Here is a 23,878-nt window from a genome sequence, read left to right as displayed (position 1 = left end):
GAGGGCTGATGATGCAAAAAGATTTGATTCATGTCCAAGTCCAAGAAATCAAGAAGAAAATGTAATGAACAATTGTACCGGTCAGGTCTAGCATCTTGGCACAGCTGTCTGCTTCTGATGTTGTCTTCTGGTTGTTCTGGCATTGCTACTTTATTATTATCAGAGCACTGCTTTGAGATGAGTCTGAGCTCAACAATTCTCTCTACAAGTCAGCCTGGTGCAGAAGCCCTTTTTAGGGAAACAAGATGAATCCAAGAGTCAATTTACTTCAGTTTTGCTGCACATGAGCTTGTTAAAAGAACCTGACAAAGGCCCTTCCATCTAGATTGGAGGGAGTCCTTTAAATGACATCTTTTCCAATATACATAATCTCCTGGTTGTAAGTCATAGGACATCTGATCTCCATTGGAAGACAGATTACTGTGATAAGCTTTGGAAACAAGTTTAGAAGGATCTGCCAATAATTTTATTAAACACTTGAAATAATGTAATATATCTCCCTTTAGTAATGTAGGATCATATGATCCTTCATCCAGTCTCATTTGTCTCCCTGTAATAATCTCAAGGGGAGAGAAATGATGTTTGCCAAAATGAGTGGATCTGAGGTTGAGGAGGACCAATGGAAGAGCCTTAGGTGAGCATAAGGAATAACATCCATAATTTTAGCCAACTGAGTTTTCATTGTTCCATTTGTCATTTCTATTAACCCAGAAGACAGGGGGTGATAGGTACAATGGAAGTATTACATAATTGGCCAAATTTTACAGGCTTCCTTAACAATTTGTCCAGTAAAATGAGTTCCTCTGTCACTATGTAGTTCTGAGGGGATTCCCCAGATGGGAACCACTCTTTCTAAAAGCAGCTTCTCTACCGATGGTGCCATGGCCCTTCTCCTTGGGAATGCCTCAACCCAGTGTGAAAACACACAGATCATAACAAGAACATGTTGATAACCTTGCAGGGGAGCCATCTGTACAAAACCTATCCTGCCACATTTCCAAAGGGCCTGTAGGTAATGGAAACCCCCCTGAGAACTTATGCAATGGCTTTCCTGGATTATGTTTTGGACATGCACTGCACCCTGAATAGATCATCCCAAGCTGTAGTAGAGGAAGGTTTCCAAAAATATTGTTTACCCCATAACACAAATCTTATCTGGGTTTCAATGAGTTAACTCATGAATATATTGTAAAACAGGATACTGAGCTCCAAACAGAAGGACAGGCTTCCTGTTTGGACCTATCCACAGCTCTAATTTAGGGGTGAATCTTCCTCCTTTCTGTATCTAGGTGTATTTTTCCTTGTCTGGTGCTGTTCTCTGAAATCTTGATAACATGCTAGAGAGGTTACTGGGAGACTGAAAGGGAAAGGCAGTAGTTAGTTGGTCGTGAATAATTTGAGAGGCTGCTGCCTTGCCGGCGTGATTAGCTAAAGTTTCTTTTTGCCTCGGCAGTGTCGGTCCTTGAATGGCCTGATACCTTAATAATATCAGGCACATCTGGTAGCGGAACTGCATCTCATAACTCCACTCCTTGTTTCCCATTTTTGATAGGCTGTCCTGAGGATGTTAGAAACCCTCTTTGTTTCCGAAGTATACCAAAATCATACACCACTCCAAAAGCATAGTGGCTCTCCTTGTAGATATTGACAGATTTTCCTTTTGCCAACTGACAGGCTCTGGTTAGTGCTATTAACTCAGCCTGTTGAGCGGAAGAGACATTAGGCAAATGACCATTTTCAAAGATAGACACTGGGGAAACAACAGCACAGCCAGCCTGGTATTTTCCATGAGGTCCTTGAAAATATTAACTGTCAGTGAATAACATAAAATCAGGATTATCCATTGAACTCTCTTGAAAGTCAATCCTAGGGGATAAAAGACTGTCAGTAAAGGCAATACAATCATGCTTTGCATCATCCAATTTTTCTGGGAGCAAGGTAGCTGCGTTGTTTGTTACACCTGTGGAGAGTTATATTTGGTGAGAGCAGGACAATCTCATGAGAGATTAGTCGACTTGCTGAATAATGCTGTGTGTGATGAGAGTTTAGGCAGGCATCCACAGAGTGCAGAACAAAGACAGTGAGACGGTGATTCATAACTATCTCCTCTGTGGTTCGACACACCGGAGCTGTTGCGGTGATAGCTCAGAGATAAGGAGAAAGGCCCTTGGCTGCTGCATCTGGCTGTGGGCTGTGTATCCTATTTGTCGATAGTGGCTACTGTGCTGTTGGGTTAATACTCCTAGTGCAGTTCCCTTGTTTTCATGGACAAAGAAGAAAAAGAGTAAATCATAATTTGGATGTCCTAAGGCTGGGGCCTTTGCCAGGAAGCCCTTTAGGGTGTCCATGGCTTTAGAGTGTTCTGTTCCAGTAAACAGGTTCGGTTTGATCTTGTTTAAGTAAATCATATAATGGTTGAGCTATTAAACTTGGAATCCAAGTCCTGCAGTAGCCTGCAAGACCTAGAAATCCTCTTTAGTTGTCTTTTTGTTCTCAGAGCAGGGAAAGCCAAAATGCCTGTTACTCTGTCTAGATCAATTAAAAGCCCATCTTTAGAGATCACATGCCCTAGGTACTTTACATTAGCTTTACAAAACTATAATTTCTCTATAGACACTTTATGTCCTTTTGAATCCATCTTCTAGAGCAAGTACAGGATGTCTTACTGATTGTTAAGGAACTTAAACACAACAGAGAGCCATCTGCATATTGTATTAAGACTGATTTACGAGGAAAAACTAGATCTTCTAAATCTGCTTTTAATATCTGAGAAAAGTAAGTGGGGCTGTCAGTGTAGCCCTGTGACACCACAGTCCACGTATGCTGCCGTTCATTTCAAGTGAAGGCAAAAAGATACTGATTATCAGGATGTACAGGGCTACTAAAGAATGCACTGCAGAGATCTGTCACTGAAAAGAAGTCACTATTTTTAGGGATACAGGATAGTGACGTGTGGGGGTTAGGTACCAACCACAGAGTGGCAAGGAATAACAATAGCATTGACAGATCTTAGATCTTGTACAAATCCCTAACCCTTGCCACTGGGTTTTTCATCTGGCAGAATGGGAGTGTTACAAGGACAAGTGCAAGGCACGATAAGCCCTTTATTAATGTAAGCTGATATCAAGGGTTTCATTCTCTCTATAACTTCCTGCTTCAATGGGTATTAGCGAATATTGGGCAGAGGTTTATTTTGGTCCACAGTAATTTTAACAGGTGATGTAGAATGTATTCTCCCCATGTTAGTGGAAATGCATGCCCATAATTCTTTAGGTACCAAGCCTAGCAATTTTTCTTTTTCTGCCTCACCTTTATCATGGACCACGAACATTAAGTGATGAGAGAAAGATCTGATTGATCTTTTAGGTCTAAAAACATTTCTCCCTTAGCAGTAAACAAAATCTGGGCTTCATAAGTTTCTAATAAACTATCAGGTGAATAGGGGCAATTTCTACTGGGAAAAAAAGAATGTTTTCTATTTAAGTTCTTGTAAGTAAAATTCTAAAGGCAGTGATTTAAAAGCCTTGCTGGAGGCATTGGAAACCCCCACCATTTGCACTGAAGTATTACTGCAAGGAAGGGAGCCTTTGATTTTGGTACGGTTTCCCTGGTGACTCAGACAGTAAAGAATCCACCTGCAATGCAGGAGACCTGGGTTTGATGTCTGGGTTGGGAAGATTAACCTGGAGGAAAGCATGGCAACCCACTCCAGCATTCTTGCCTGGAGAAGCCCCATGGACAGAGGATCCCGGCTGGCTACAGTCCTTGGTGTTACAAAGAGCTGGACACCACTGAGCAACTAGGCACACACAAAACTGAAGAGATGGCTCCGGAATCTACTAGGGCTTTAAGCGATTTTCCTTGAATATTCATTTCCACTTCCCCAAGGGTATTAGAAAGGAGGAGGGGAAAGACTCCCCTTGTCCTTCTCTCAGAGTAGCCCAATTTAGTCTGTCCTCAGATTTTCTTTTAAATTTTCTGCAGGCCCTTTTTAGGTGACCAGGCCAGTTGCAGTAAAAGCTTTCTTTGTCAGTTGTGGATCAAACAGAGATTTGTTAACCACCAACTGTCCTGGTTTACTTAATTGGCACAATTGAAGTTTCATAATTTTTATAAAGGTGTCTTTTTCTTTTTAGTGGTTTCGAAAAGTTTGTCTGCCAGCGTGGCAAGGGTGTTTGTCTATAATGCAGACCAACCTAAATTATGTCTCAAGTAGCCACCTCCTCATCCAAAGCTTCTAGAAAGGCAGAGTGGAATAAAGGATCATTTTGGTGGTTAGAGAATGACTCAGGTGTCATGCCTGAATATTGTTTAAAAGTTTTCTCAAACCTCTCTTAGTAATCTGGAATTAATTCATCTGGTCTTTGTTTACATTGTTGAATCTTGGATCAATTCACTGCTTGTGGGAAAAGCTCTGGAATATGCTTGAGTTATTAATGAACTAATTCCTTTTGCAGTTATCTCAATCCTATGAGGTATGTAAATCAAAATCTGCTGAACAGTCTTCCACCCTGTTCTCTCTATCCATTCCTTTGCTTTACTTTCAGAAACCAATAGATGTATTAACTGATACAGGTCTAAATACATCAGCTTATAGATTCGAATGGTTAACTCAAGTTCCTTAGCAAATCCTGCTGGACCTTGACTAGGTTTAGAAAATTCCTTAGCTAGAGCTCTAAGTTTTGTTTGGGTCCAAGGTGTGCAAGTAAACACTGAGGATGGCTCGCCCCTTCCAGTAATAGGTTTCTCCCTGAAGGGAGCTATGATTACTTCTGATTTTCTGCCTTCCTTTACTGCGGAAGGGGAAATGATAGGAGGTGGAGTTAACGGGGGAGAGAGAGAGAGAGAGACAAAGCTTCTGGGTTAGGCAGTCAGATAAAGGAGGAGCAGAGTTTCACTTTGCTCACAAAACTCAGTATAATCAAAGCTATAATTTTCCAGTAGTCATGGACAGATGTGAGAGTTGGACCATAAAGAAGGCAGAGCACAAAAGAATTGATGCTTTTGAATTGTGGAGCTGGAGAAGACTTTTTAGAGTCGCTTGGACAGCAAGATCAAACCAGTCAATCTTAAAGGAAATCAACCCTGAATATTCATGCGAAGGACTGATGCTGAAGCTGAAGCTCCAATACTTTGGCCACTTGATGAGAAGGGCCAACTCACTGGAAAAGACCCTGATGCTGGGAAAGATTGAGGACAGAAGGAGAAGGGAACTACAGAGGATGAGATGGTTGGATGGCATCGCCGACTCAAAGGACATGAGTTTGAGCAAACTCTGGGAGATAGTGAAGGACAGGGGAGACTGGCATGGTGGAGTTCACGGGGTCTCAAAGAGTCAGATGAGATTTAGTGACTGAACAACAGCCAAAGGAGGAACAGAGCGAGAGATAGGATTAACCTGAGAAACTTTTTGAAATTCGGATATAGTTTCAAACAACCTTTCTTTGGTTTCCTCCAAAGAAGTTACTGTATCATTTCCTTTTTCAGAAGCTTCTAAATACCAATCAAAATTAGCATTCCATTCAGTCTGTTTGATCTTATGGCCGGCTTTTTCTGACTGTGTATGCAAAAAATCAGTTTTGGAATGTGAAAATAACCCTAATTTGGCCATTTCAAGTTGATGTCTCCTTTAGTATAATTTCCCCAGCCAATTAGATACTTGCAAGTATAATCTCCATATGTATTGTACAGGAACCTGGCTGGGGTATTAGTTGGAGGCTGGTGATCTTTCATTCTTTTTTCTTTTGTTTTGGAAACCTTATTTCCCATTCTGAAATCAGTTTGTTGACATAAAATTGCTGTTGATGACCGTGTGGTGGGCCCAGTGTGCTGCTTAGGGGCTTGCTCCTCTGGTTTAGCCCCAGAGTTTTTCATGCCTCGGGTATCCCAGTGGAGTATAAGACTTCCATGGGTGCTCAGATCTCGGGTTATTTGCGTCCCTGGTTGAGCAGATTGTTCATTACGTGAGTGCATTTCCCCATAGGGCCAACTTGCCTCCACCACGCCTGCAAGTTTCTCAGTTGCCTGAGAAAGGCCAACCAGGAGGAGAGAGTCCCTTCTTCGGAGCTCAAAAGCTGTCATAAATTTCGGTTTTATTCTGACAAACTCCAGTAAGGTAGCCATTTCAAAGGAAAATGACAGGCCAGTCTTCCTCCCAATACCCCAGTCCTACCTTATTCAGTGTTTACCTGAGCTGTCTTCCCAGTCTCTAAACTGAGATTATCCACCACTCAGTATCCAAGCTGAGTCTTCCCAGTGCCTTAACTCTGAGGGTTCCCTGCTCAAGCAAAATCTTCCTAGACCTCCGACTGAGGGTATTCCCTCTCAGTGTTAAAACTGAGTGACCCAGGTACCTCTTCTTGAAACCAAGTTTCAAGGTAACATTTTCCCCCACTGAATACAACTGAGGATCAGCGACCAAAGATGGGAGATCCTAGAACCAGGAGAGACTCAGAATTGCCTGGACTCCTGAGGAGGCTGGTGGGCACAAGTTTCCAGGTCCTCACAGAGTTCAGGCAAAGGAGAGGAATCTGCTCTGGTCCCTTCATCAGTGAGCCAAAACTGTCAACTGAAAAAAAAAAAAAATACACCTGACCTAAAAGTTGAGAGTTAGGTTTATTTGGTGGGAATTACTAGGACTTCAAGCCTGAGAGACAGCATCTCAGGTGACCATGTGAGAACATCCGAGGAGGCAGAGAAGGGTGATGGGAGAGAGCGAGAGCAAGGCTATACAGAGGTTTGCAGCAAGGGACAGGTAATCTGAACATTAAAAGTTTACTGTTTATTAAGGAAAACCAGTTATCTCATATTAATGGATTGAGCACTCTTCTACGTATGGGAAATGCATGTATCAAGAAATGACAAATTATGGAAGTCAGTATTTCCACCTGGCTAGTTCATCAACTGCGGTATTTTCTACAGTAAATGTCATTCCAATCAGAGGAACAGTGAATTAACAAAACTTTCCATGCAATTATTCATTCTTTAAGAACTTGAGGTATATATTCACTATGCAACAGTATTTCGAAATAAGAAACGGCTTTCTAAAGGAAGAACATAGAAAAAAAAAATCAATAACAAAGAGTAGTAGAATTACCAGGGAAGGCAATGGCACCCCGCTCCAGTACTCTTGCCTGGAAAATCCCATGGATAGAGGAGCCTGGTGGGCTACAGTCCATGGGGTCACTAAGAGTCCGACAGGACTGAGCGACTTCACTTTCACTTTTCACTTTCCACTTTCAGGCATTGGAGAAGGAAATGGCAACCCACTCCAGTGTTCTTGCCTGGAGAATCCCAGGGATGGTGGGAGCCTTGTGGGCTGCCGTCTCTGGGGTCACAGAGTCGGACACGACTGAAGCGACTTAGCAACAGCAGCAGCAGCAGTATAATTACAGACAATATAAATTTTATTCTTGGCTCTTGCTTGAGTTTCTCAAATTTTATGCAATAAGTATATATTACTTTAATTGTTAAAAACAAACCAAAAAGAGAGGCTTTTTAATGTGATCATCCATAGGGTCTTCCCTTGTCGTAACACTGATACTAGAAGCAATATGGCTGGATTCCTGGAGATGTATTCCAACACCGTAAATTTGTCCTGCAGTTTCCTGAAGATTCTGATCTCTGGCTCTGGCGAGTCTGCCAGACTTTGTCTCCGTTTATGAAATAGCAAATCTCGACCAGGAAAGGGCTGTGTGGGAGCCTTCCGGGGTTTTCTAAACTTTCCCCCCACCTAGTACAGTTAGTAAATCCAGGCAAAAATACTGCCTTTGCTGACAATATGAAAGTTTTTGCAAGTTTCTAAGACATCAAGCAAGGGAAAAGACTGACATATGAGACGTAGCCCGGGGTGGGGGGTGAGGGTGGGGGCGAGGGTGGGGTGGGGTGGGGTGGGGGTGGGGATGGCACGTTGACAGTGTAACTTCTGATCAAATTTCATTGAGCCTCTGGAGATTAAAAATTCGTGGAACAATTTTCTGAAAACAGAACTTAAGAAGTCAGAATCCTCTTCATACTCCAAGTTCCGGGAAGCTCCCCTTTGTATGGAAAGTGAATTCAACTAGTTTCTGACCCGGCAAATGAAAACTGGATCATTTGATTTTGGTAACTTTTACGAATTGCTGATGTCATCTGTAATTCACTTGCCTTGCTTCCTCCCCTTTCCTGCTGCTGCTGCTGCTGCTGCTAAGTCGCTGGGGTTAGGATAATTCTGACAAATAGCGTCTCCTAATGGCAGATGAACAACTTTTCCATTGTAGAGCTGGAGATTTTCCCAGGGAAAGCCAAGAGCCCCCACAGATGAATTTCTGGAAGGCACTTAATGCTCTAGCCTTTCCCTGGGGTCATTTCCCTCAACAATGAGTCAAAAAAGGAAGTGTTGGTTTTTCCTAACCATTCCTTCCCCAAACACACTAAAACTCAAATAGTTCATGAAATAGTTGTCAGCCATCTTAGGACATGTGCAGATAAACAACAAAAAAAATTAAGGCCAAAAAAAGGGAGGGGTCAGGGGCTGGAGTATAAGCGTTTTTGGAAGTATTTGCAAGGAACTCAGTTAACAGTAGGTGAAGCTGGTGATGTCTATGCCCTTCCAGCACTTTCAGTTCAGCAGGAAAAAGACCTCAAAGGCATTATATCACATCGTGAAAACAGTACCCAACACTTGTATCCCAACTGCTATGTGCCAGACAACTATTTACTCATTTAATTATCCCAACAACTCTCTAAAATAAATACTGTGACCCCTCTTTTAAGACATGAAAATTAAGACACAACTAAGCAATTTGCCCAAGATCACAAAAGGAGCTGGTGAGAGAGCCAAGATTTAAACCAGTGAGTTTGGCTTTAAGACACCACACAATAGTTGAGCTAAATCAAATGCACAGAGCTCCAGATAGAAAAGTTTAGAAAGATATTTTATCTCTGAAATAAATTATTAGAGCGCCATTTCCAAATCCTAGGCATGATCTGAAGAACTTCTGTGCCCAAGAAAGACAAGACTGAGCGGAGGTGATTGCATAGCCATGTGACTATACTAATGCCACTGAATTGCACACCTGAAAATGGTTAAAATGATAAATGTTATGCTATGCCCATTTTACTACAATTTTTAAAAAAAGATAACCAAAAGACAGACGAGCTCTAAGTGTTGGTCTTCTATTCATTTCTTCAATTAAACAAATTTCACCATCTGGGGAGGCAACTTGATGAAACTATCGCTTCTCACCTGGTTCATGAAATACATTACTTTCCCAACTTCTGTTCAATAATATTAAATATTTAGCAAGCTCCTCCTATGTGTAAAGCATGAATTCTCTAAGGTCAGTGTTATTATTCACATTCAATAGATGAGGAAGTCAAAGTTCAGAGAGAAAAAGTACTTTGCCATCATCCCAATCCTAAGAAGCATTGGAAATTCAGAACTGACACTTAGGCCTCTCTAACTCCAAATCCTATGCTCTGGATCCCAAGGCTACTACAGCCACTAACTCCATATGAGGTCATGTAATTTCTGTAACAACTGGGCAGGGTAATGCCACAAAAGGGGCTCATCAAATGCTATTGGAGCCCAACAAAACAAGGCAAGAATCCAGATGGGGATGCCTTGTAGGAGGAGGTATTTAAGCTAAGCCTGAAAGGCAGAAGTAGAATAGAGACACCTGAAGGCAAATTTAAATGTTTATCCTAGTACTCTAAGTACTCAAGGGAAATATTTGAACCAAGCTACAGAGGGGTGATTGTGTGAAACCCTCATACCCTGCTGGTGGGAATGTGAAGTTGTATAGCCACTTTGAAAAATAGTTTGGCAGTCCTCAAAAAAGTAAACATAAGCGTTACTAGCAATTCAACTCTGACCTTATAGCCCAACAATTCCACTTTTATGTCTATATCCAAGAGAATTAAAAACATATATCCACACCAAAACTTGCCCATGAATACTCATAGCAGCATTGTTCATAACAGCCAAAACGTGGAAACTATCTAAATGTTCGTTGATTGATGAATAGACACACAAAATGTGGTATATCCATACTTTGAAATACTATGTAGGCATAAAAGTAAATGAAGTCCTTTTATATATTCTACAAAAAAATGAACCTTGAATACATGCTAAGTGAAAGAAGTCAGAAGGCCACATATTGAATGATCTGTTTATGTGAAATATTCAGAATAAGAAAGTGTGTAGAAACAGAAAGTGGTAATCCAGGGACTAGGAAGCAGGGAGGAATAAGGAATAGTAGCTAACAGGTATGGGTTCTTTTTAGGTAGATGAAAATGTTCTGAAATTAGGTCCTAGTGGTGAGTGCACAGCTGTGAATATACTAAAACCCACAGAATTGTATGCTTTAAAAAGATGAAGTTTATAAAATGTGAATTATAGCTCAATAGAGAGAGAAAAAAAAAGGAAGATCTAAGATCTGTCACAATCCCAGGTCACAAACAGCCTTGTTATAGTTGATTTTATGTGTCAACTAGATTGCGCTTGATGCCTAGAGATCAAGTGAACCTCATTTTGGGATGTGTCTATAAGGGTGTTTTTCAGAAGAGATTAACATTTGAATCAATAGACTAAGTAAAAAAAAAAAATTGTGCCCTCACCAAAGTAGGTGGGCATCATCCAAGCCATTGAGGGTCCAAACAGAACAAAAAAGGAGAAGAAAGAGTGAATTCTCTCTCTCTCTTCTTGAGCCAAGATTCTGTCTTCTCCTCTTGGACATTGGAGTTCTCTAGACCTTTAGACTCCAAGATTTAAAACCAGCAGCACCCTACTCTCCCATCCTGTCTGTCATCCCAACCTCCAGCCATAGTCTTATTGTGTAAGCACTGGAGAATCTAGAAGGCTTTCAAGGAGGAAAAATGACAAAGACATGTCGAGAAAGATTTTTTTCGGTTGCTGTATATGACATGTTTTGCCACAAGTTTTACTTTCATTTTAGGTTGGAAGAATTCATTATAAAAAGAAAACTCTAGTTACAAACAAATAAATAATTTCACTTTTTAGTAGAAGTTTAACTAAATTTCAATACACAGTGGTTAGAAGAAAAGAAATAGAAACAATAGAGAGAAGTAACAGCGTATACATCATCAAATTACACAGAAACTTACATCTAGACTTGAACAGCGCTGGAACAGTCCGAAGTAACAGCAATCCTGGAAAAGTCCGAAGTAACAGCAATCCAGAGTCTGAACAGAGAAGGGTCTCAGACAGAGTGTCCAACCCACGGATGAGAGTTTGCATCGTGGCTTTGGGAGTTCCTACTTATAATCTCGGCCCAAAAATTGATATGATCATCTGTCGGTGCACAAACGTGCAACTCTGGTTTTCCTTTAACTTTTACAGTGCTATTTAATTCACCTTGTGAGTCAGAAGATTCCTTAGACCCTGGTGGTGGTGGTGGTGTTGGGGGATGATGTCGGCTAGATCCCAGGGCTTAAGAAATTCTAAGACCTTTATTATCTAAATATTATACCCTTTATTATCTAAAGTGCCACTTGACTTGCTGGTAACAATTGTTATGCTTGCATGCAGGCAGTAGGTTCCAGGCAATTCAGAAGTTGGTCAGAGGCCTGCTCCTCTACTTCCGAAGCCTGAATAAGACTATCTCCATTTTAATTTCCCTAACATGTGATCATAGGATTGAGAGACTGGGGGCGATATCAGTGTGAAAGCTATTGTCATAGTTCAGTGGAGTAATGAAGGCAGAGGGAGTGTAATAATGGGGCTAGATGGAAAAGACATTGTAGATGCAAAACCAACCTGATTTAGTTACTAGCCAGATACAGAAACACAGGAGAGGGTGGATTAGGATGAAAACGATGTTGGGATGATGCTGTTACCTAAAACTGGAGATGCAGGTAGAAGAGCAGTTTTGGAATGGAGAATTTTTCATGTTTGGAATATACTGAGTTTGAGGTCCTTGCATGCCTGCTCAGTTGATTCAGTTGTGTGTGACTCTTTGTGACCTCATGGACTATAGCCCACCAGGCTCCTCTGTCCACAGGATTCTCCAAGCAAGAATACTGGAGTGGGTTGCCATGCCCTTCTCCAGGGGATCTTCCTGACCCAGGGATTGAACTCGCGTCTACCTGCATCTCCTGCATTTCAGGCAGATGCTTTACCCACTGAGCCACCTGGGAGGCCCGAGTTTGAGGTACCAGAGGGAAAATCAAGTGGAAAAGTCTACCAGGAAGTTAAAGGGTGAGATTTGAACTTGAAGAGTCTAGGCTTAAACATCCATCTTGTTATTGGCATAGGAGTAGTCACTGAAGCTACAACATTGTCAAAAGAAAAATAGAAAACAAGAGAGTGATCTTTGGGGATATACACATTTAAGTGCCCCCACAGAGTCTAAGGACCACTGGTTTGGTAAGTATGGTTAGTGTGACTCATGGATCTTGCTGCTGCTGCTGCCAAGTCATGTCAGTCATGTCCGACTCTGTGCGACCCCATAGACAGCAGCCCATCAGGCTCCCCCACCCCTGGGATTCTCCAGGCAACAACACTGGAGTGGGTTGCCATTTCCTTCTCCAATGCATGAAAGTGAAAAGTGAAAGTGAAGTCACTCAGTTGCATCTGACCCTCAGCGACCCCATGGACTGCAGCCTACCAGACTCCTCCATCCATGGGATTTTCCAGGCAAGAGTACTGGAGTGGGGTGCCATTGCCTTCTCTGCATGGATCTTGTAGGTTTGTTTAAATGAGTAATGTGAAATCCCGATTGCAGGGGAATATGGAATAAATGGGAAAGATGAAATGGAGAATATAGATTAACCTAAACTTCACAGATGGAGAAGGAAATGGCAACCCACTCTGGTATTCTTACCTGGAAAATCCCATGGACAGAGGAGCCTGGCGGGCTACAGTCCATAGGACTGCGAGTTGGACATGACTTGGCAACTAAACCACCACCACCAGACTTCATAGAAGGCAGTGGCTTGAAAGAAAGGGAGTTTATTTGAAGGGGAAAGCAAAGTTTGTTTTCAGACTGAAGAATCAAAGAAGAAAGTAAGAGATTGAAGATACAAGAGACTTATAATAATACTCAGTCTTGAAAGAGGGCTTACCTACGCCAGCAGAGGGAGTATGAGTCCTGGGTCTGGGGCAGGAAGTCCTTACAACTGAGGAGGAAAGATATCTCTTGTATCATCATACAGACAGTGAAAAACTGGAAATGATTCAAATATCACACTGAGACATATAGGTATAGGCATGACTGCATAAATAAAAAGTGAACAGTGTTAAAATGTTATGTCATTTATGTTTAAAGTGAATACATTGCGTTTATATAAATTAAGAGAGATGTTTTTAACAATAAGCAATTATTTTATATTTTGAAGTTACAATAATATGTGCTCTGTGTAAAATGAAACAAAAAATACAGATGTGTTTATTCAAAATTCCCAACTTACCCACCAGGCACATCAAGCTTAATACAGGCCAAAGCAATCTTTAGAAAGGAAATCAGAGTTGGAGGAATCAGGATCAGATTCAGACAACAGTATAAAGTTATAGCCAACAAAATACGGTATGGTACTTGTACAGAAATAAAAATGGAGATCAATGGAACAGGATAGAAAGCATAGAAATAAACCCATGCACATATGGTCAATTAGTCTGACAAAGGGGGCATGACTACACAAAGGTGGAAAGACAGTCTCTTTAACAAATGGTGTTGGGAAAACTGGACAGCTACATGTAAAAAAAAGAAAGAAAAATTAGATCATTCTTTAACACTAAGGCACAAAAGTAAGCTCAAAATGGATTAAAGACCTAAATGTAAGCCAGGTACTATTTTCCTCCTAGAGGAAAATACAGATAGAACACTCTTTGACATAAATTGCAGCAGTATCTTTTTAGATCTGTCTCCCAGAATGATGGAAATAAAACAAACAAAAGCAAATGGGACCTAGTGAAAATCAAGCTTTTTAAAAAAATTGTTCATTTATTTTTGCCTGTGTTGGGTCTTCATTGCTGTGTGTGGGCTTTCTCTAGTTGTGGCAAGTAGGGGCTCCCCTCCAGCCCACTGCGAGGGCCCCTCTCTGCCTGGGTAGAGTTGTGGCAAGTAGGGGCTCCTCTCCAGCCCACTCCGAGGGCACCTCTCTGCCTGGGTACGTTCTCTGGGTCTGACAGGGAAAAGGGAGGAGAAAAAGCCAAGCCAGCTGAGGAGAGTGCTTCAGGGTTCAGCAGGGAAGCCTCCTGGTGTGACCTCACCCCCACCTAAACCCCACCTCTGACTAAGCCCCACCACTGCTTAGCCTTTCCCCACCTAAGCCCTGCTCCCCACAGCCAAGATATTTTTCTGCCTTTTAAATTATTTATTTATTTCTAATGGGAGGATACTTGCTTTCTGATTGTGTTGGTTTCTGCCATACAGCAGCATGAATCTGCCATAAGTATACATATGTTCTGGAGGAGGGCATGGCAACCCACTCCAGTATTCTTGCCTGGAAAATCCGATGGACACAGGAGCCTGGCGGGCTGCAGTCCATAGGGTGGCAAAGAGTCAGACATGAGTGAAGAGACTTAGCACACACATCAGCATGCGTATGCCCCCTCCTTCCTGAACCTCCGACTCGCGTCCCGCCCATCCCACCCATCCCACCCCTCTAGGTTGTCACAGAGCACAAGGTTTGAGTTCCCTACTTCACAGAGCAAATGCCCGCTGGCTCTCTATTTTGCATATGGTAATGTGTGTGTTTCAATGCTGCGCTCTCAATTTGTCCCACCCTCTCCTTCCCCTACTGTGTCCACAAGTGTTCTCTATGTCTACTTCTCCACTGAAAGTGTGAGAGTGCTAGTTGCTCAGTCATTTCCGACTCTCTGCAACCCCATGAACTGTAGCCCACCAGGCTCCTCTGTGCATGGAATTCTCCAGGCAGGAATACTGGAGTGGGTTGCCATTTCCTTCTCCAGGGGATCTTCCCAACTCAGGGATCCAACCTGGGTCTCCTCCACTGCAGGCAGATTCTTTACCTTTTGAGCCCCCAAGGAAGCCCTTTGCTGCCTTGCAAATAGGTTCATCGGTACCATCTTCCTAGATTCCATGTATATATATTAATAAATGATATTTGTTTTTCTCTTTGTGACTTACTTCACTCTGTAATAGGCTCCAGATTCATCTACCTCATTAGAACTGACTCAAATGTATTCCTTTTTATGGCTGAGTAACAGTCCATGGTGTATGTATGTACCACAACTTTTTATCCATCCATCTGTCAATGCACATCTAGGTTGCTTCCATGTTTGCTTTGTTCAGGGTTTGTTGTTGTTGTTTGCCAGTGGAGTTTTGGCTTCCCCAGTGGCTCAGCTGGTAAAGAATCTGCCTGCCAATGCAGGAGACACAGGAGATGTGGGTTCAATCCTTGGGTAGATCTCCTGGAGGAGTAAATGGCAAGCCAGTCCAGTATTCTCGCCTGGAAAATTCTACAGACAAAGCAGCCTGACAGGCTACAGTCCATGGGGTCACAAAGAGTCAGACAATACTGAGCATGCACACACACAGTGGAGTTTACCCTCCAGTGGTTATTTCATATATATTCTTATTTTTCTATTATTTCTGTCAGTTTTTGAAACATTTTTTTATTCATTATTGTTCTACTCTCTCTCTCTTTTTTTTTTTTAGTATTTTTTCTCTCTTTATATCAGACTCTGATTTTACCTTCCAATGATTATTTCATACATATACTCTTAATTTTTTTTAATATATCTGCTGGTTTTCCAAATCAATTTTATTTTTAACTCTTTGCTATTGTTCTACTTCCTTTTATTTTTTGGAATTATTTTTTCCTCTTTGCCATTGAAGTCTGGTTTTACCCTCCAGTACCTGTTTCATATAGATTCATATTTTCTCTAATATATCTGTTAGTTTTCTAAATTTATTATTTTTTTATTCTTTGTTATTATTCTTCTCCTTTCCTTTTTTTTTTTTTTTGCCTTGGCCTGTGGTTTTTCCAGTAGTCATGTGTGGATGTGAAGGCTGAACCATGAAGAAACCTGAGCATCAAAGAATTGATGCTCTTGAACTGTGGTGTTAGAGAAGACTCTTGAGAATCCTTTGGACTATGAGGAGATCAAACCAGTCAGTCCTCAAGGAAACCAGTCTTGAATATTCATTGGAAGGACTGATGCTGAAACTGAAGCTCCAATACTTTGGCCACCTGATGCAAAGAACTGACTCATTGGAAAAGACCCTGATGCTGGGAAAGATTGAAGGCAGGAGGAGAAGGGGATGACAGAGGATGAGATGGTTGGATAAGATCATTGGCTTGATGGACATGAGTTTGAATAAACTCCAAGAGTTGGTGATGGACAGGGAGGCCTGGCATGCTGCAGTCCACGGGGTTGCAAAGAGGTGGACATGACAGAGTAACTGAACTGAGTTAAACTGAACTATGGCTTGTGGGATTGTGGTTCACAGTCCAGTGATCAGTCCTGAGCTCCTGTGGTAGGAACACCAAGTTCAAACTGCTGGACTAACAAAGAACATCAGGCCCCAGGGAATGTTAACTAGAGTGAGTTATCCAAGAGGTCTACATCTCAACACCAAGGCCTACCTCTACCCACCTGCCTACAAACTCCAGTCCTAGAAACCTTAAGCCAACAATTAATAAGACAGGAACACAGTCCCACTCATTAAAAAAAAAAAAAAGAGATGACAAAAAAATATGTTACAGATGAAGGAGCAAGGTAAATACCTACAAGGCCAAATAAATGAAGATGAAATAGGCAACCCATCTGAAAAAGAATTTAGAATAATGATAATAAAGAAGTGCTAAAATCTTGAAAGTAGAATGGATTTTATTCTATTTAATGTATCAATGGGCTTCCTTGGTAACTCAGATGGTAAAGAATCTGCCTGCAATGCAGGAGGCCTGGGTTCGATCCCTGAGTCAGAAAGATCCCCTGTAGGAGGAAATGGCAACTCACTCCAGTATTCTTGCCTAGAGAATTCCATGGACAGAGGAACTTGGCAGGCTACACTCCATGAGGTTGCAAAGAGTCAGACATGACTGAACTGCTAACACATAATGTGTTAAATGTGTTCTATTTAATGTATTTATTCTATTTAAATGTATGAAATGTATTTAACAAGGACCAAGAAGATATAAAGAATAAACAAACAGTGATAAACAACACAATTATTGAAATTAAAAATACTCTAGAAGGAATCAGTAACAGAATAACTGAGGAAGAAGAATGAATAAGTGAGCTGGAAGATAGAATGGTGGAAATAACTGTCAAGGGGTAGAATAAAGAAAAAAGAATGAAAAGAATTTAGGACAGTCTCAGAGACCTCTGGGAAAAGATGTAATGCACCAACATTCAAATTATAGGGGTCCCAAAAGAAGAGAAAGAGAAACGGTCTGAGAAAATATTTGAAGAGAGTATAGTCAAAAATTTCCCTAACATGGGAAAGGAAATAGTCACCCAAGGACAGGAAACACAGAGAGTCCCATACAGGATAAGCCCTAAGAGAAACACTGTAAGACACATATTAACCAAACTAACAAAAACTAAATACAAAGAAAAAATATTAAAAGCATCAAGGGGAAAGTAAAAAAGTAAAAAATAACATAAAAGGAATCCCCATAAGGCTATCAGCTGATTTTTCAGCAGAAACTCTACAGTCCAGAAGGGAGTGGTAGGATATATTTAAAATGATGAAAGGGGAAAAACCTACAACCAAGATTACTCTATCCTGCAACAATCTTATTTAGAATTGATGGAGAAAACAAAAGCTTCACAGACAAGCAAAGGCCAAGAGAATTCAGCACCACAATATCAGCTTCACAACAAATGCTAAAGGAACTTCTTTAGGCAGGAAACATAAGAGAAGGAAAAAACCCACAAAAAACAAACCTAAAACAATTAAGAAAATGGCCATAGAAACATGCATAACAATAGCTATGTTAAATGTAAATGTAAACACCCCAACCAAAAGACACAGACTGGATGAATAGATAACAAAATAAGACTGTGTATATGCTGCCTACAAGAGACCCACTTCAGACCTAGGGACACATAGAGACTGAAAATAAGGGGATGGAAGAAGATATTCCATGTAAATGGAAATGAAAAGAAAGCTGGAGTAGCAATACTTATATCAGGCAAAATAGACTTTAAAATAACTGCTGCAGAAGATAAGGAAGGTCACTACGTAATGATCAAAGGATCAATCCAAAAAGATATAACGATTATAAATATGTATGCACCCGACATAGAAACATCTCAATACTTAAGGCAAATGCACAACTATAGAAGGGGAAAGTGATAGTAACACAATAATAGTAGATTTTAAGACTACATTTATTCCAATGGACAGACCATCTAGACAGAAAATTAATAAGGAAACACAAACCTTAAATGACACGTTGCTGCTGCTGCTGCTGCTGCCGCTGCTGCAAGTCGTTTCAGTAGTGTCCAACTCTGTGCGACCCCATAGATGGCAGCCCACCAGGCTCCACTGTCCCTATTAAATAACATATATAGATCTAATTGATATCCAGAGGAAATTCTATCCAAAGGCAGCATAATACACTTTTTCTCAAATACACATGGAGCATTCTCCAGGGTAGATCACATCTTGGGTCACAAATCAAGCCTTGGTACATTTAAGAAAATTGAAATCATATCAAGCATCTTTTCTGACCACAATGCTATGAAATTAGATATTGATTATAGGAAAACAAACTGTAAAAATTCCAAAAACATGAATGTTAAGCCATATGCTTCTAAACAACCAAAGTCACTGAAGAAATAAAAAAGGAAGTTAAAAAAAAAAAAGTCTTGAAACAAATGACAGGAAAACACAATGACCCAAAGCCTATGGAATGCAGCAAAAGCAGTTTTGAGAGGGATATTTATAGCAATACAATCCTACTTCAAGAAATGAGAAAAACATCAAATAAACAACTTAACCTTATACCTAAAGCAAGAACAACAACAAAAAACCTCCACCTAGTTAGCAGAAGAAAAGAAATCATAAAAGATCAGAGCAGAAATAAATAAAAAAGAAATGAAGCAAGCAATAGCAAAGATCAAAAACTAAAAGCTAGTTCTTTGAGAAGATAAAATTGACAAACCATTAGAAAGACTCATCAAGAAAGAAAGGGAGAAGGCTCAAACCAATCAAAACAAAGGATCATGAGAGACTACTAAGGGCAAATCAGTTCAGTTCAGTTCAGTTCAGTCAGTCGTGTCTGATTCTCTGCGACCCCATGGACTGCAGCATGCCCTGTCCATCACCAACTCCCGGAGTTTACTCAAACTCATGTCTGTTGAGTCAGCGATGCCATCCAACCATCTCATCCTCTGTCCTCCCCTTCTCCTCCCACCTTCAATTTTTCCCAGTATCAGAGTCTTTTCAAATGAGTCAGTTCTTTGCATCAGGTGGCCAAAGTATTGAAATTTCAGCTTCAACATCAGTCCTACCAATGAATATTCAGGACTGATTTCCTTTAGGATGGACTGGTTGGATCTCCTTGCAGTATATGCCAGTAAAACAGACAACTTGGAAGAAGTGAACAAATTCTTAGAAAAGTAAAACCTTCCAAGACTGAACCAAGAAGAAATAGAAATTGTGAACAGACCAATCACAAGCACTGAAATTGAAACTGTGATAAAAAAATCTTCCAACAAACAAGAGCCCAGGGCCAGATGGCTTCACAGGTAAGTTCTATCATATGTTTAGAGAAGAACTGACACCTATCCTTCTCAAACTCTTCCAAAAATATTGTAGAGAGAGGAACACTCCTGAACTCATTCTACGAAGCCACCATCACCCTGATACAAAAGCCAGACAAAGACATCACACACACAAAAAGGAATTTACAGGCCAATGTCACTGATAAACACAGATGCAAAAATCCTCAACAAAATACTAGCAAACAGACTCCAGCAACACATTAAGAGGATCATACACCATGATCAAGTGGGGTTTATCCCAGGGATGCAAGAACTCTTCAATATATGCAAATCAATCAGTGTGACAAACCATATTAACAAACTGAAAGATAGAAACCATATGATAATCTCAATAGATGCAGAAAAATCTTTTGACAAATTTCAACACCCATTTTTGATTAAAAACTCTCAAGAAAATTGGTATAGAAGGAACTGACCTCAACACAAAAAAGGCTATGTAAGTGAAAACCACAGCAAACATTATAAGGTGCCCACTCTTGCCACTAGTCCTAGCCATGGCAATCAGAGAAGAAAAAAAGGAAAAAATACAGATTAGAAAAGAAGGAGTAAAACTCTCAGTGTTTGCAGATGACATGATATCATAGATAGAAAAACCTAAAGATACCACCAGAAAATTACTATAGCTAATAAATGAATTTAGTGAATTCCCAGGATACAAAATTAATGCACAGAAATCCCTCGCATTCCTATACACTAACAAAGAAAACTCAGAAAGAAAAATTAAGGAAATAATCCCATTCACCACTGCAACAGAAAGAATAAAATACCTAGGAACAAACCTATCTAATGAAATGAAAGAATTGTATGCAGAAAACCATAAGACACTGATGAAAGAAATAAAGAATAACACAAACAGATGGAGTGATGTATCATGTCCTTGGATTGGAAGAATCAATGTTGTGAAAATGACTATACTACCCAGAGCAATCTACAGATTCAGTGCAATCTCTATCAAATTACCAATGGCATATTTCACAGAACTAGAATAAAAAATTTTACAGTTTGTATGGAAACACAAAAGACCCCCAATAGCTAAAGCAAACTTGAGAAACAATGGAGCTGGAGGAATCAACCTTCCTGACTTCAGACTATACTACAAGGCTACAGCAACCGAGACAGTATGGTACTAGCACAGAAACAGAAATATAGATCAATGGAACAAGACAGAAAGCCCAGAAATAAACCAATGCACCTATGGGCACTTTATCTTTGCAAAGGAGGCAAAAACACATAATGGAGAAAAGACAGCCTCTTCAGTAAGTGATGAGGGGAAAACTGGGCTTTATTTTTCTGGGCTCCAAAATCACTGCAGATGGTGATTGCAGCCATGAAATTAAAAGACCTTACTCCTTGGAAGAAAAGTCATGACCAACCTAGACAGCATATTAAAAAGCAGAGAGATCACTTTGTCAACAAAGGTCCATCTAGTCAAGGCTATGGTTTTTCCAGTGGTCATGTATGGATGTGAGAGTTGGATTATAAAGAAAGCTGAGTGCTGAAGAATTGATGCTTTTGAGTTGTGGTGTTGGAGAAGACTCTTGAGAGTCCCTTGGACTGCAAGGAGATCCAACCAGTCCATCCTAAAGGAAATCAGTCCTGGGTGTTCATTGGAAGGACTAATGTTGAAGCTCAAACTGCAGTACTTTGGCCACTTGATGTGAAGAGCTGACTCATTTGAAAAGACCTTGATGCTGTGAAAGATTGAGGGCAGGAGAAGGGGACGACAGAAGATGAGATGGTTGGATGGCATCGTCGACTCATTGGACACGGGTTTGGGTGGACTCCGGGAGTTGGTGATGGACAGGGAGGCCTGGCCGTGCTTCATGGGGTCGCAGAGTCAGACACGACTGAGCAACTGAACTGAACTGATGCATAAACTTCCTAACACGATAAACAAAAATAAACTCAAAACTGATTAAAGACCTAAATGTAAGGCCAGAAACTATAAAATGCTTAGAAGAGAACATAGGCAGAACACTTTTTAACATAAACTGCAGCAAGACCTTTGACTCCCCTCCTAGCATACTAGAAATAGAAACGAAAACAAACAAGTGGGAGCTAATTAAACTTAAGAGCTTTTACACAGCAAAGGAAACAATAAACAATGAAAAGACAACACTCTGAATGGGAGAAAATAATCGCAAATGAAGAAATTAACGGAGGATTAATCTCCAAAATATAGAAGGAATTCAATATTAGAAATACAAACAACCTGATTAAAAAATAGGCAGAAGACCTAAACAGACATGTCGCCAAAGAAGACTTACTGATGGCCAACACATGAAAAGAGGATCAAATTGTTCCTTATTAAAGAAATGCAAATCAAAACTACAATGAGGTATCACCTCACATTGATCAGAATGGCCATCGCCAAAAATCTACAAACAATAAATGCTGGAGAGGATGTGAACAAAAGGGATCATTCTTGCACTTTTGGTGGGAATGTAAATTGATACAGCCACTATGGAGAACAGTGTGGAGAGTCCTTTAAAAACTAGGAATAAAACTACCATATGACCCAGCAATCCCACTACTTGGCATATACCCTGAGAAAACCATAATTCTAAAAGACACATGTACCCCGGTGTTTATTGCAGCGCTATTTACAATAGCCCAGACATGGAAGCAACCTAGACATCCATCGACAGATGAATAAATAAACCTGTGGTACATATATACGATGGAATATTATTCAGCCATAAAAAGGAACAAGTACGAGTCAGTTGAACTGAGGTGAATGAACTTAGAGCCTGTTATGCAGAGTGAAGTAAGTCAGAAAGAGAAAAATAAATATCATATATGAACACATATATATGGAATCTAGAAAGATGGTACTGATGAACCTATCTGCAGGGCAGCAATGGAAGCAGACATAGAGAACCAACTTGTGGACCCAAGAGGGGAAGGAGACGGTGGGATGAGCTGAGTGAATAGCATTGAAATATATGTATGTGTATACACACACACACACACACACACACACACACACACAGAGGCTTCCCTGGTGGCTCAGACAGTAAAGAATCCATATTATATGTATATATGTTTTATATATATACATACATATGTTACAATGTGTAAAATAGATAGCAAGTGGGAAGTTGCTGTATAACACAGGACGCTCAGCCTGGTGTTTTATGACCTCCTAGAGGGGTGGGATGGGAGGGTGTGAGGGAGACTCAAGAAGGAGGGGTTATATGTATACTTATGACTGATTCTCATTGTCATATGGCAGAAATCAACACAACACTGCAAAGCAATTATCTTCCAATTAAAAATAAAAATAATGGGCAAAAGATTTTGATATATATCTCAACAAAGAAAATATATGGGGAATTTCCTGTTAGTCTAGTAGTTAGGACTCCACACTTTCACTGGGCCAAGGGCCCAGGTTCAGTTCCTGGTTGGAAGAAGATATACGGATATCAAACAAAGATTTAAAAAGTACTCATCATCTTATCATTAAATAATGGCAAATTAAAAGAACGATATGAATATAACATGTAAATCAACTATACTTCAATTAAAAAAATATATATATATATATACACACATAGTATCACTACAGATCTACTAAAATAGCTGAAATGCAAACCACTAACCCCACCAAATGCTGGCAAGGATGTGGGGCAAAAGAACTCTGCCAAATAGTACAGCCGCTTAGTGAAAGGTAAGGGCAAGGTCGGACGTGTCGGGACATGTCCCGGCAGAGAGCCGCAGACAAGCCCAGGAGGCGGCCGACAACCAAGCCATCCAATCAGGAAGCCGACACGGAGCCCTTAGACACCGCTGAAACCCACGCTTTCTTCCTTATATGGGAACCCGGCCCTAGCTATAAAACCTTTCCTCACCCCTCCTACCTCACAGACTCCCTTTGTCTCCTTGCTCACCCGCCCCCGGGAGTTCTGCCCGAGAGCGACCGCCCAATAAAGGCCTTCACCAATGGTCCATAGAGGTGGCTCTTTCTTCCCGCAGCATTTCTTACAGTTAGGAATACAGTCTTTCCATTTTTTTCAGAAGTTAAACATAGGGTTACCAGACAATACAGCAATTTCTCTCCTGCGTGTTCACTCAAATAAGTTGAGCACCTACATTCACACAAAAACCAGTGCACAAATATTTCTAACAGCTTTAGTCATAAGCCAAAACTTAGAAGCAACCGAGATACCCTTC

General features: G+C 40.6%; 1 protein-coding gene across 7 annotated transcripts in view; it reads right to left on the bottom strand.

Moving 5' to 3' along the window:
- Positions 1–23,878, bottom strand: part of LOC138434123 (caspase-10-like) — a 41,146-nt gene that overhangs the window by 7,596 nt on the left and 9,672 nt on the right. For 2 of the 7 annotated variants that reach the window (XM_069578028.1, XM_069578027.1), the window contains exon 2: positions 18,360–18,470. Coding sequence is in view for 4 of the 7 variants with exons in the window: in XM_069578022.1 (XP_069434123.1) it covers positions 79–143 (65 nt within the window). In the remaining 3 variants the exon portion in view is untranslated. Of the gene's footprint in view, positions 1–78; positions 229–11,106; positions 11,185–13,065; positions 13,167–18,359; positions 18,471–23,878 lie in introns of those variants that run through there. The other 5 variants (XM_069578025.1, XM_069578026.1, XM_069578029.1 and 2 more) reach the window with 5 other exon arrangements.

This window comes from Ovis canadensis, chromosome 2, assembly GCF_042477335.2.
Source record: "Ovis canadensis isolate MfBH-ARS-UI-01 breed Bighorn chromosome 2, ARS-UI_OviCan_v2, whole genome shotgun sequence".
Taxonomy (NCBI): domain Eukaryota; kingdom Metazoa; phylum Chordata; class Mammalia; order Artiodactyla; family Bovidae; genus Ovis; species Ovis canadensis.
Note: the sequence above shows the minus strand (reverse complement) of the source record. Positions and strands in the feature narration are given on the sequence as shown.